Source organism: Argiope bruennichi, chromosome 10 (assembly GCF_947563725.1).
Source record: "Argiope bruennichi chromosome 10, qqArgBrue1.1, whole genome shotgun sequence".
In the NCBI taxonomy this organism is placed as follows: Eukaryota; Metazoa; Arthropoda; class Arachnida; order Araneae; family Araneidae; genus Argiope; species Argiope bruennichi.
The window spans coordinates 7,488,365-7,502,166 of NC_079160.1; the positions used below are offsets into that span (position 1 = coordinate 7,488,365).

General features: G+C 33.5%; 1 protein-coding gene across 1 annotated transcript in view; it reads left to right on the forward strand.

The window, feature by feature from the left end:
* LOC129989010 (FH1/FH2 domain-containing protein 3-like) overlaps positions 1-13,802 on the forward strand; it is a 249,089-nt gene that overhangs the window by 216,874 nt on the left and 18,413 nt on the right. Inside the window, exons 8-18 of the mRNA XM_056097316.1 lie at positions 2,618-2,685; positions 2,767-2,872; positions 4,165-4,259; positions 4,341-4,452; positions 5,180-5,274; positions 5,544-5,687; positions 6,905-6,969; positions 7,045-7,212; positions 9,251-9,330; positions 11,187-11,360; positions 12,581-13,668. Of these exons, the coding sequence (XP_055953291.1) occupies positions 2,618-2,685; positions 2,767-2,872; positions 4,165-4,259; positions 4,341-4,452; positions 5,180-5,274; positions 5,544-5,687; positions 6,905-6,969; positions 7,045-7,212; positions 9,251-9,330; positions 11,187-11,360; positions 12,581-13,668 (2,195 nt within the window). The remainder of the gene's footprint in view (positions 1-2,617; positions 2,686-2,766; positions 2,873-4,164; positions 4,260-4,340; positions 4,453-5,179; positions 5,275-5,543; positions 5,688-6,904; positions 6,970-7,044; positions 7,213-9,250; positions 9,331-11,186; positions 11,361-12,580; positions 13,669-13,802) is intronic.

The following is a 13,802-nucleotide window of genomic DNA, read 5'->3' on the forward strand; positions in this document are numbered from 1 at the left end:
CAGTGTGGGCCACCACACAAAAAAAAGCATTTTCTACAAACACAAATAATAAAATGGAAAGATACTGTCTTCACCCCAAATGTCGTCATAGACGAATGCGGAAGGAGAAGCCAAATAGGATATAAAAGCGGAGATACTATAAAAAGAAATTAAAAGAAAAGTGTATATCACTTCAAAAGACAAAAGCAACATAAAGTGCTTTTCTCTTTCGATATTGGCCAGATGTTTGTAGAGTTACATGCCTTCACCTGTTAGGGGTATTGCTAGTGTAATATTAATAAAATTGTTGAATTTCCAAATGGGAGTTAATTCTCTATATAGAAAGATACTAAACCTATATATTTACAGGGACACTACTGTAAGTCAGCCAAATATATGCTGTAAACAGTTAAGTGTATCAAAAGAAGGTCCGTTCTATCAGATTTCGAATGACTCTGCAATAAACCATATCGTTGCGAAGCTGCTGACTGAAGATTGAAAGTTGAAATCAGAATCCATCATGGTCCCCCAAATGTTCTGCATTGCAAGCAAAAGCCTCGATTTCTTCTGAACTATACCATCGACATGCTTTATTATAGAACTCATTCAAAAGCTAATAAAATCGACATGCTTCTGGTAAATTTGATCGTTGTAATTGGAAGGGTATTTGGAACATTTTGATCCCAGTTCTATTTTGTACTTCGGCAATGTTTCAGCGCTTGTAACCTTCGTTAAATCCAGATGTTCTGGATGAAGTGACGTCATCTTCTGCTCTTTCCAAATTTATGCTTGTTTTTTTTAGTGCCAACCTAAAAAAAAAAAAAAAAAAAAATTCCAAAATTAGGTTTTTTTTTTCCCCCATAGTCGGTGGAATTTTCGTCTAACTACCATAACTCATAAGTGGATTAAAACAAGGCGAAGCTGCTATGGTGTGTTATGTTCAATATGGCACCCCCCCCCCCCGCATTTAACAGAATAGATAAAAATTCTCCTATATATGTAAAACAGATCTGCGTTTTCGAATCTTCCTGAAACGCGTGTTGCTTTGGTGTTATTTTTAACTATTCTTAGCACTATCACGAGTACCGAACGTTCATTTTCAAAATTGAAATGAATGAAATTCTTGGACAAAAAAAGTTGCCCATTCTAGCAAAATTGTCCAATTGAGTACTTAATATATATTCATTTGCTGACTAAAAGCTTGACATAGATAATTTGAGCTAAACTTTAAAATAATGTTCATTCATAAAAGTAAGTGAATAAAAAACTGTCTACTAAAAAGAACTACAAATAGATATGAATTATTTCCATTATAAGTTCTTAATCATTATTAATAATGAGTAAGCATCCCTCCAAAAAATGAAACACTTTTTATAATTAATTATAATTAATTTAATGAGTTTTAATTTTCTAAGTTTCCTCGAAATAGTTTCCAGGAGTCTCAAAGCTGCCTGATTATGCCACTGACATGGGAATAAAACTTTAACCTTAATATACACACTTTTCAACGTCTTTAATAAATTCTTTTCGTTCATTCGAGGATAGTTCGAACGATTATGTTTTCAGAAGGATAACGAATTTTTATTGTTCAGGTAGAATGTCTGAAATGGTTAGCACACGTTTCTCATACATATTTCTCCATAGATGAATATAGATGAAAGCATTATATCGTGCTGCCATCTATGTATAATACACAGAACTATGCAGATGTCGCTGATTTCGTTTTTCCACTTGCAAAAGAGGAAATTTCAAAATGTGTTTAAATAGATCCGTTAACAAACCTGATTTAACCAGCGGTTTCAATTTTATTTCATTTTATCCTATATATAAATGATAAGAATTCAAATCTCTAAAATAACATCTGTCCCTATCTGTAAATCTATGATTTTTAATTACTTAGGACACGGTACTTTCTGACTGGTTTGATTTTGTGTAATCTATCATCATCTCTTTATAGATTTATTTCTTGGGTTGTGGAGTTTAATCCTGGTGCATTTTTATTAAGAGAAAATACTTTTGCATGCCCTTAATTTGAAAATAAACATGAAAATGAAGGCTAAAATAAAATTAATAAAAATTAATTTATAATTCAAAATATTTTACTATAATATTTTCTTGTAAATAAATTCGAAATGTTTTTTACTACATGTGAAATCATCATTACCATGATTTTTTCCCCCAATTCGGTTACAATTCCTTAAATCTTTATAAAGGAGAATAAAGAAAAAAATGCTGATAAAATGTGTCTTGACGTTAAAATTATAATAAAATTATAATAATAATTAGAAATTTCTTAATATGAGCTGTCTCTCTTAAAAATTTTATAAACTTACTATCTCTACACATTGACATTAATCCAAAAATATATTAATTTTCATTCATTAATTCAAAATTAGTTTTGGAAAAAAAGCAAAGCTGAAGTTATGTTGGAATACATGACTGCTCAGTATAGCACCACCATATCTACTTTGCATGCACCACCACCGATTCCAAAGATGTGTAGTTTCCTTTTAGTTTTTCTGACTTTATTTACTTTATAATATATATGTATTTTATATTATATTATATATATTTTATATTATATTATTATTTTGTAAAGTTATTCATTCGAATTTCTGATGACTTCACTTCTTTTCAGAGAAACTTCTTAATTCCACTGGCCGAGAGCTGAGAAGAGCCCTCTTCTCCCTCAAGCAGATCTTCCAGGTGAGAGGAATTGACTTTCCATTCAATTAATCTCAATTCATTTCGAAATGAAATAACTGAATCTCGCTTCCTTTTCTGCAGGATGACAAAGACCTGGTCCACGAGTTCGTGCAGAACGATGGCCTGGCCTGCCTCGTCAAAGTGGGCTCGGAGGCGGACCAAAACTACCAAAACTACATACTGAGGGGTGAGTCATTGGATTTCATCCATCGCCTTCATTTCATTCCATTAATAATCTGATATATCCTGCGCAGCTCATGTTCTCCCACTGGTGTGGTGCGGAAGTTTGGTATCGTCGTCGTCATCTGACGGCGGTTCAAAATGACGAGATCCGTCCCAAAACAGCTCTAGTCTTGCTTTAAAACGGTGCATTGATATAACTAAACTAAACTAAACCTGCGTTGCTCAGGCTGAAAGATATTCTCTTGTTTTTTCAATAATAAACAAATATTTAATTAACTGTCACAAAATCTTCGCTGAAATTTACCTAAGCTTTATGGTATTTGTAAATCTATTCTGTTGTTTGCATTTAGAGCTAACTCTACGAACTAAAATGTATCAGGATTTTTGCTTTTATTGACTCGCACCTAATTGACACTTCATATTTAATTCCTTACGGTATTGCTTTTTTGGAGAATTTCGGATGAATTTGACGAACTAATATTGCAAGGAAATATGGTCTTTTCTAGAAATGAGATTGTCTATGAATTCATTTCGATTAATGGTTTGCGACAATGCTCTTTCGCAACTCTATTTCAAAACATTTAATTCCTTTTTTTTTTAGACAGTCATGTTTAGTCTGCACAGTAATGCCCCGAACAGGACAAAAGTCAGATTATTGCATATAAAAATATAAATTCTTTGATGGTTAAATATTGCTATATGTTGATCTAATAAGCTCATTTGATACATTTTTTCGCTTCAAAAACTTGGAGCGCAACTAGATAACTGGAGTACTTTTCTTCATTAGAATCTGATGTCTCCAAAATTTTTAACTCTTTCTCAGTCGAGCCGAGATCATCTGTCAAACTAATATTTACTTTATCAGGTGAATTCGAACCTAAGATAACTCACATATCTATCGCTTCGACCGTTTTAGTTTAGTTTAGTTACATTAACGCCCCGTTTTAAAGCAACACTAGGGCTGTTTTGGGACGGATCTTGTCATTTTGAACCACGATCAGATGACGAGAACGACACTTAAGCTGGAACCCCTTATTCATACTTCCGCACTACACCGGCGGGTCGCTCTGTTGTTAGAGTTCCATAGCTGATTGTGGTCAGCCTCTGAAATAATTGGTTCAATCAATATCTGACTCTGTTTCGAAAAGATTGGACAAATTGTACTTATATTATGCACTTGAATCTTTTATTTATTCTAAAATTGAAAATATTTGAATCACGGATGATGAGGGAATCACTGTATGCAGAAACACGAAGTTCATTGAAGTTGTACAGAGTTATTTTTGTTCCTTTCAGCCTTGGGCCAAGTGATGCTGTACGTGGACGGCATGAACGGTGTCATCGAACACATAGAGACCATCCAGTGGCTCTACTCCCTCATCTCCTCCAAGGTAAGAAGCTTTCTCCTTCCTCACCTCTTCGCCCTCTTTCTCTCTCTCGTTCATGTCTCCGAATGATGCCTCTCTTTCCAGTACCGGCTGGTCGTGAAGACGGCCCTCAAGCTACTGTTGGTGTTTGTCGAGTACTCCGATTCCAACAGCCTGTTGCTCATGAACACTGTCAACCTCGTCGATTCCGAGAAAGGTATTTTGAATTATTTCTATGTTTTCTTCCTACATCTTAGAAAAACGAAGACTTCACTTATAGGAGTCTCCTACAGCATTTTTCTGAGCTTAATGCTGAGCGCATTTTTTTTGGTTCGTTTGAGATATTTGTATGTCGTTGGATAAGGCTTTCGTAACTGGGCAATGATAGCGGCATTTGAATTTTTATTTAATTGGAAGTGCCAAGTACTCTGGCAGGTAATCTGTCAACTAGAAATATCAGTTGATCATCCTTATCCTTTAATCACGACATATTAAATATTCTATAAATTTCAATATTCAAATGGCAAAATGAATGTCTATCAAGACATTTAATAACTGGATCAAATGTTAGCAGAGGAAGCGTATCTTTTATATGCAAGAAGAGTCCAATTGCTTATCGAGCACTACGTTTCAAAAGAGTGTAGAATCACTTTGTCATCGTGCAGTGAAGGCTTACCGTTCCCGTGGAAGTTTCTTCTCTTCTTGAGAGGACCCTAAACTCAAAGAATAAAAAGTCCGAGAAGTAAGCCGATTTTTGCTTAAAATGTAGCGGAACGTTGCAAGAAAAAAAAATGGCAAAAATGAAAGTGCAATTTTTAATCTAATGCCTCCAAATTTTATATATATATGTGTATTAAATTTGAAATGAGCTAGTTCTTCATTACTATAGATGAAACTTTATTTTTCCATTTATTTTCATTTATGTGAAAAATGCATTTCCACAGGTATGTTGCCTTGGTCGAACATCATGAATTTGCTCAAAGAAAAAGATTCGGCAGACATGGAATTGTTAGTTTATGCAGTGACCCTCATCAATAAGGTAATAACAACATCTACGGTTTTGAAACCGGCATCTAAAGGAAACTTTTATACTTCCTATTTTTATTTGTTTCATATTTTAAAACCCATTTATTATTCCGTATTTTCAAACTAGCTGAGAAATTTAATATGCTTTTTTAACAATACCATGCTATATATATATATACCAATAAGTATAGTACAATATTATTTATAATAAAAAAAATATCTTAGTTGTGATTCCTTCCTTTACTGAAATTAGTTTTCAAATTTACTCGCCACTCTTTTCAGACTCTGAACGGGATTCCAGATCAAGACACGTATTACGACATCGTGGACCACTTGGAGGAGCAGGGGATGGAGAACGTCATTCAGTATTACATGTCCAAGCAGGGCACCGACCTCGATCTTCTGCAGCAGTTTCAGATATACGAGGTGAGTTTCTATTCCAACTCTCTGACGATTTAAAATTCCATTAACATCAAATATTTTTTTTAAAGCAAGAGACATAAATTAAACTCTCTGCTCTGTGCAGCCTTTCACTTTTCACTATTCTTATATAGCATTATAGCCAGCATTGGTTTTTGATTTAATTTCCCCATGAGATGTTTTTTTTTTCAGAAAATAAATTCTTCCTTTTTTATTGCATCAAATAGATACTTCGATTCTGTGTGCGAAACGAAGATATGACAGCAGAACAGAGTTCTAATGCTGCAGTTTCGATTACTGTATTTGTCTTTGAATTGCCAACTCACTGAGAAATCAGAAAAGCACCCAAGACCTAAAAACGCCTATTACCTAAACAATAGAAATCATCATTAAGGAGGGGGGGGGGTTAAGAATGCTTAACATGGAAAATTTTTGTGTTAATATTAAAGGTTCCTGTATTAGTTCTGTTTATAAAAAAATGTACATAGTTTACTTTTTTTAAATACCTTCTCTTTCTGAGTAGCGACGGCAGGTTTCATTGTACTGGTCCCAACATTCTTGCCTTTGCTGAAATGCGTATATCGTTTTGGGATATCTTTAGGTATTCCTTCATTATGATGCTAAAAAGGTGATTTTTAAGGCTTATGAAGTTAAACATTTTGAAAATAACTTTTATAAATATGCCAAGATATGTGTGAAATTGAAGGCCATTAAAATTCAATTGGCTATTATGATAATTGACTGAGGAAACATCGGAATAAGATAGAGTCTGTCACTAAATCTAATGTCATGTTTTTATATGAGTTTCTATGTGATAATCACCAACTTGGCAGAATTTTTAACCACTCATTTTCGTAACAATTTCGTTATAAAAATATGAAATCTAGGGTTTAAACATGACTTTCAAATAGAAAAACGCCTTTTCCCTTTCCTTAATGGAGTTTGACTGATTTACCTTGAAAAGTTTTTAAAAAAATATAATAACAATAATAATAATTTAATGCCTTCAGTTGGCTTTTACTGTAACCGTAATATTCATATTTGCTTGCAATGTTTGTCAAAATTTTCATGAAATAGATTTCCGTGGCTTCTTTAGTTGCATTTCCTAGTTAAAAAGGAAATCCAGGTATTCTCAATGTGTGAAGAATTTGAACCTCATTTCTTTGAAGTCCTTTTCATTTTTCATGCAATTGTATACATTATGGATATTTTATATTTTTCAGGCTGTTTTGAAACACGAAGACGGTGTACCAGACACCAAACCTTTACCGCTGGATGCGCGTTTTAGGTGAGTGGGTTTGAAAATAATTTTGTAAGTGTCTGCAGGATTTGGATATTTTTTTCTCACAAGTTTCAATTTCAGACAAATCCCAAGGAGCCGCAAATCATTGGCTGACGACAACGACCGTCGGAAAAGCCGCAGGCACTCGGTGGGGACGGTGAGCAACGGGGACACCTCCAAACCTCTCAAATTCCATAGCAGGTCCCTCGAGAACACACCTGAGGAGTCGTCCTTCAATTGGCAGGACAGGTAGAAGCATTTTACGCTAGTTTAGTTTAGTTATAGTGACGTCCCATTTTAAAGCAATACTAGAGCTATTTGGGGATGGACCTGGTAATTTTGAGCAGCCGACAGATGGCGAGGTCGACACTTGAACTGTTACTCCCCTCTCTAAACTTACACACCATAGCAGCGAGAGGACGTTTGACCCCGACGAATTTAACTTGCACCAGACACGCTTACACTGTAGAATTGGGTCTCGCACCTGAAACCCCCCGGTTTCGAAGCCGAGATCTTGCCACCAGGCCATTGTGACCCGCATTTTACTCTACGGTGAACAGCCTTTGATTTTGGTTTACGTATTCATATTCCGATTTCTTGACTGACTTTTTATAACGATTCAAAATGAGATTCTTTTTCTTTTCCTCCCCTTTTTTTTTCCAAAAAGCGTTGAATAAAACATTTTTAAAAAATTATATCATTACTAGGTGGCCATGGCCATTCAGAAATTAAGATCCGCTTCCGCAAGTGAGAGAGGATGATGGGTGCCATTCCTGCGGAGCTATACGCGAGTATTCATTAAGTGCTAGTAAATGGAATTAAAAAGCTCTGACAATCAATTAGTTTATTTGGAAATGAGCACTGAAATGAAAAAAAAAAAAAAAAATCACACTGAAATGTAAATTGCTTGAAGTAATACGATTTATTGAATTAAAAAGATTTCTGCAATTCAAATTCATGTCGAACTGCGTTGGCCATTCTGAACAAGCACAGAATCATTTGAAGTTACAGTTAGGATTTAATTCACGATAATATTCGCCCCCACTTCGTTAGAAAAAAAATTCTGCAATACCCCCCTTTGGAAGGACTGACCATTCCCTCCTTATATCCCCCGTTTCTTGCATTTTGGTTTGGAAGGTCTTGGAAGGTTTTATTTCCTGACAGCGCTGTTTGGATAAAGATTTTGAAATTTTATAAAAGGGATGATAGGCTGCTCAAAATGAACAGAGACAGAAATAAACTGTGGTTTTTTTTTTTTTTTTCATTTTATTGAGCTTGGTAAAAATTTATATATTTCATGAAGCAGAATTTATCCGAATTGACGGAATACTTAACCAGCGTGCCATTTACCTCGTTAATGTTGTAATGAAATTCAGGAATGTCATTTAAACAAATCTCTTCATTAGCTTAATGAAATTGTCTTTTTCTTATAGCAATTTCATTGGTTTAATTTATTAAATTTGGCCCTCCCAAACAAGTTTCTAAATTTGTATTCAGATATGTTGCCAGATAAGGAGAGGGAAGGGGGAGAGGATATGAGTCACCGATTGTTCGAGTCTATATAAAGAGTTATTAATCTGAGAGAAAAGATTTAAATTAAAAATTTATAAGCATTAAAATTATAAAATCAGCTGTTTACTGTTAATATAGTTTAATTACGTCTGAAGAAAATTTGAAAATAACATTTTTGAATGTTTTTATTTAAGCGTAATTTTTGGAATTTCATTTAAGTACATATTATATACAGAAAAGAATAATTAATAAAATTTTCAGACCAAACATCTGCATTTTTTTAAAAAAATTATCCTTTGTCAAAACAAAAAGAAGTTTTTGAAAAGGCCTAAACACTTTTTATTGATCAGGATTCCTGAACTGAAGAACTTTCGCATTCTAAAAGTATTGTTCTATGATTTCAAATGGTATCATAATGGTCGACAATTTTCAAAAGAATGATAAATATTAAAGATGAAAAAGAGAAATGAGAATTATAATGAAAACATTTAATTCATTCAGCTCTTGGCGCTTTTGAGTCTGAAGACAGATTTAAATGCTCCATATTCAGAAAAATGTAAAAAAGATTCCATTGCTAATAAAAAGATAAAGAGGACACAAATTGCTCTTATTAAAAATTGGAGATATTTCCAGATTTGTCCTGGATTTTCACATCAATAATTTTCTTTTCTTCTGATTTTTTTTTCTTTTAATTCTTATATGAATGTCTTTAATTTTCTGACCTTTAATGCACAAAAATTGAACATTATGAATCCATATTTTTTTTTAATTGCAGAAATCAAAACCACAATGAACCAAAGAAAAATAACCAAATAAATGGACATATGAATGGCACCGATCTCTCGGAAACAAACGGTATGGAGATTTTTCCATTCTATCACTTTTGGCAACTTTTTGAATAATCTTTCTTATTCATTAATTTTTTTTGAATAATATATCTATCAACTACAAACTGATAGATAAATAAATTTTAAATGTCAAATTGAACTTTAGACATATTTGTTATAAGATTTTATTTAGTTCGAGATGCCTGATGCTTGAAAAAAAAATGGGAATTGTGCAATTCATTTTTAGTTCACTTCTTCTTTTACTAGAGTTGTGAAATTATGTATACTTGGAAGTTATTGATTTAAAAAAACTGCCAAGTATGCCTACTATTGGTGAGCGTTCTTTCCATGATCCTTGCATCAGACATCTCGCCAATGTTTGTACTCCCTTGCATGCCAATGTTAATACTTGAAAGTTTTGCCATGATTTTCGATTGAATCTTTATTGTAAGATCTGTAAACTAAAATTCAGCTATTTGTTCAATGTACTAAATAATTATAAATACACAGGAAGAATTTTTTCACTTAACACATACCAACTCATATAAAATTAACTATATTTTTAAAAACTAGTTTTGGTAATGTTTATTTATTTATTCTGGACTTATTTTTAGTTCTTTCTAACAATTAATTCACATTAATTTACACCCGTACAATTCTAAGATTCATGATATTCAAATTATTTTAAAATTTTTACCAAATATTAAAAATCCATCACTTGGATTTTGAGACGGTTAATATCGTAGCAATGATTAATAGAGACAGATGCCTGAGTTCTAAATATTAAGAAGTCCACCTGGCTAATGAAATGGAAATTGTAGGCAAAAAATGTCGTGAATCTTTGGGAAATTACGCAGGACATGATAAAAAGCAATTATACGAAATTGTTTTTGAAACTACACATCAGGAAAGCTAATATGCTATGAAATATCTAAAATTATTTAAATTTAAAATAAGATATTAATATGTACATACAGAGTTAATTTATATTAAAACTTGATGCATAAGAATTGTGAAAAGCAATGTATAAAATTTTAAAAGAAATTAACAGTTTTCCACAACATTCTATACATTAAATCGTTTTACTTTTCATTTTCTTTTTGCTTCATTCTAATAAAAAAATTTAAAAAAAAACACCTTCTAGTCCCTTGGTTTTATTCTATTAATTCATAATGCATTTGATAACACGTATGACCTCAGCATATTGGAATTTTAAAATAAGTATAAACGAGACAAAATTTCATATAGTTTTTCAAAGTTATTATATTAGTAGAATTAAAATTGCAATTTATTTTTATCTCCTCCTGATATTATAAGACCATCAGGTGATATTACTATCAAGGGATTTGTCTAAATATTGCCAAACATATTTAATTATGTTTCGCAAATAATATTAATGAAACAAATGAACAAATAAAAAAAATTCAATTATTAATTTATCAAAAATTTATCATCAATCCATGGAAGTCTAGTACAATATATATTAGACAAACGCTTTTTAGAAAGCAATTTTTAAAAAACTTGAAATTATATAAAATGTAGGTGAAATCAATATGAAATATTGATTTCATCTATATTTTATATAATTATCTAATGTTTTTGTTAAAAAAAATAATAATAAAGACGATGCGAAATGCTGAAATATAATTATAAAAAAATCCACAAAATATCATTCTTTTAAAAGCGATATGCAAAGCAGAAAATGAGATTTGAGTATCAGAGTAGACAAAGCGTGTGCTTTTACCGTTATAAACAGATGCACTGGAAAGCGCAGAACCGATAAAATTTGGTTGGTGTGGATTATTTGTTAGTTTTTTTTTTCTTGTTCATTAATAAAATAACCTTCATTGAAAAAATGGTGAGTGATTTTATACATTTTCGCAGGGCACGAGTACAGCGGCATAACTCCTTCTTTGAGGCGGCGTCGGGAGAGGGACGCCCGCAACAAGTCCCTCATTAAGGAGCAGGAAGAAAATGGCCGCAGCCACCGCTCCGATAGCCTCTCCTCTTGCGGCAGCCTTCTATCAGACGAGCAGGCCTCAGAACTCAAGGCAACCTGTAAGTGACAACTATACTTTGCCCACTTAATATTTTCTTTTTATGAATTGGGTACTGAAAGTCATAGTCGCAAACTGTTATTCAGATGCAATCCCGATTACTAAACCAATTTAGCTTAAATTGGATACATTTTTAAGTAAACAATATATATTATTAATTTTAATCATTAAACCATAAAAATTATGCCATGCATTTTTCGTGGAGGGCAGTAATCAAAGCATAAAAGATATGTACTAAGAGAAACAGAGTGAAGAAAATTGCTATTGTTGTGATTGATCGGCTAGGGACGGAATGTCTTCATGGTATCACGCACAGTAGACAAAAAATATTCGTATACATACAGAATATGTTAGTATATATATATATATATATATATATATAACTTTTTTATATAAAAGGGATCTTTTAAATAAAGGGCATAACATTTATGATTTAATTATTAAAATTATTTATTAGTAATATTTGCTTAAAAACGGTATTATTTAAACCACTATTTTAATTAAATGCCATAATCGTACTTAATTAAAACCAATGATTCAGTTATTGATAGTCGGTATTCGGCCATCTTGAAATTTGATTCTGTTGCGAGGATTACAACAGATGTCATTATCTCTCTGTGCGCCATCAGACCTTCTAAGCTAGTTCTTACCTATGTCCTTTGCTTTGACTTGAGCCAGGTTTCGATCTTGTATTATCCAAGCCAATACAATTTGGACTTGAAAAGCATACGATTGTTTATTGCCTTTTCATTCTCGGTAACTCTCGGTGGGTGTAGTTCTCTGCCAGACACAAAAACTCTTTCAAATATCTCAAATGAACTATTTGTTGCATTGAGACACGATTCCAATCAGGAGATACCCTCCGATTAGATGGAAGTATAAACATAACAGTTAAGATATTGTCCGTACATGATAACATTTCACCTTTTGTTTCGACCATTTACTAAACTAAAACAAAATATGTAAGCTACAGTTTAAATTCTGATTAAGACATGATCATTGAATCATTCTTAAACGCCACACGTATTGAAGTGACGGGGAAGAAGAAAGTCATCAAAAAAATATTAGGAATTAGCTATTGAGTATCTACTATGTTTCAAGTCATTGATTGTAGTTAAGGGTTCTAGCATCATTTTCCAATTAACAGTAGAGATTTGTAGATATGTTAAATTAATAATATTTTTTTAGATTTTATTCTCACTAATTTATTTCACCATTTAGATAACTCTTTGGTGGATCGACATCGTTCCCGGTTTGAGAATCACATTGAACTGGAAAACCGCAAGAACAATGAAATAACCAAACTAAAAGAAGATAAGCTCAACGAGGACAACTCCAACCTCAGGCCGAACACGTTGCCTTACAACCAGAATCAAAAGAAATCTTGGATGCTATCTATGATGTACGGCAAGAGCCAGGAGGAAGAACCTAGATCAACTGACAATAATCTCAGCAACGGCGTCGAAATAGTGAACAACAACTATATTGTTTACAACAAAGCTAGAGATGAAGCCATTTCTTCCAACTGTAACCTTAATAACCTGAAAAGGGAAGGAAGTGTGAAAGATATGCAAGAAAAGTTCATATACCGAAATGGTGACAGTGGCGTTCGGTCACCGACATTTGGGGACAACATGTCTCGAATAGGTGACTCCAGCGGCATCATTAGCAGAGCAAAAGAAGGATTGGCATCTAGTAAAACATCTTCAAAGCCCACATCTCCCTTGTCTCCATCCGCTTCATTTGTGCAAGAGATTTCCAAGAAAGCGGATAGCGATGTTCAGTGGGAACAGTTGGTCAAATCTGTTAAACGACCTCTGATCATCAATGATTTAGACTTCACGGATCTCAGATCTGATGAAGACGTCGACTTCTTAGAGACTCTGGATCCAGAAGTGGGCTCGGATGTAAATGGAGGACCTCCACCACCTCCCTTACCTCCAGGTTTGGGCCCACCACCTCCACCGCCTCCGTTGCCGCTGGGGGCAGGGCCCGTTGCCCCGCCCCCTCCCCCTCAAATGCAAAAGATGCCCCCTAGAGTAAACGGTACCTCCACTCCACCTACCTGGTTAAAGAGGAACCAACATCAGCATAGCCAAGACAGCTCAACTAAGAACTCGCAAACAATGGCCAATGGGAAGACGAAAAAGACGGTCAAGCTCTTCTGGCGAGAGGTGAAAGAAGACAAATCTCTTCTGAAGAGAATTGGCAAAAAGAAGACGATATGGGATGAGCTGAAACCTGTTCCAGTGGACACCCAGAAATTGGAACATTTGTTCGAAAACAGGGCAAAGGAATTGGTGAACAAGGTAAAGCTTTTATTTTTGTTTCTTTTATTCTTTCAATTATTTTTGACCAATTCAGTCTTTCAAAATTAAATTGGTCATTTCTTATTTTTCTGTGCGATGATTTCTAATTTTTAAATAGTTATGAATTTAAATTT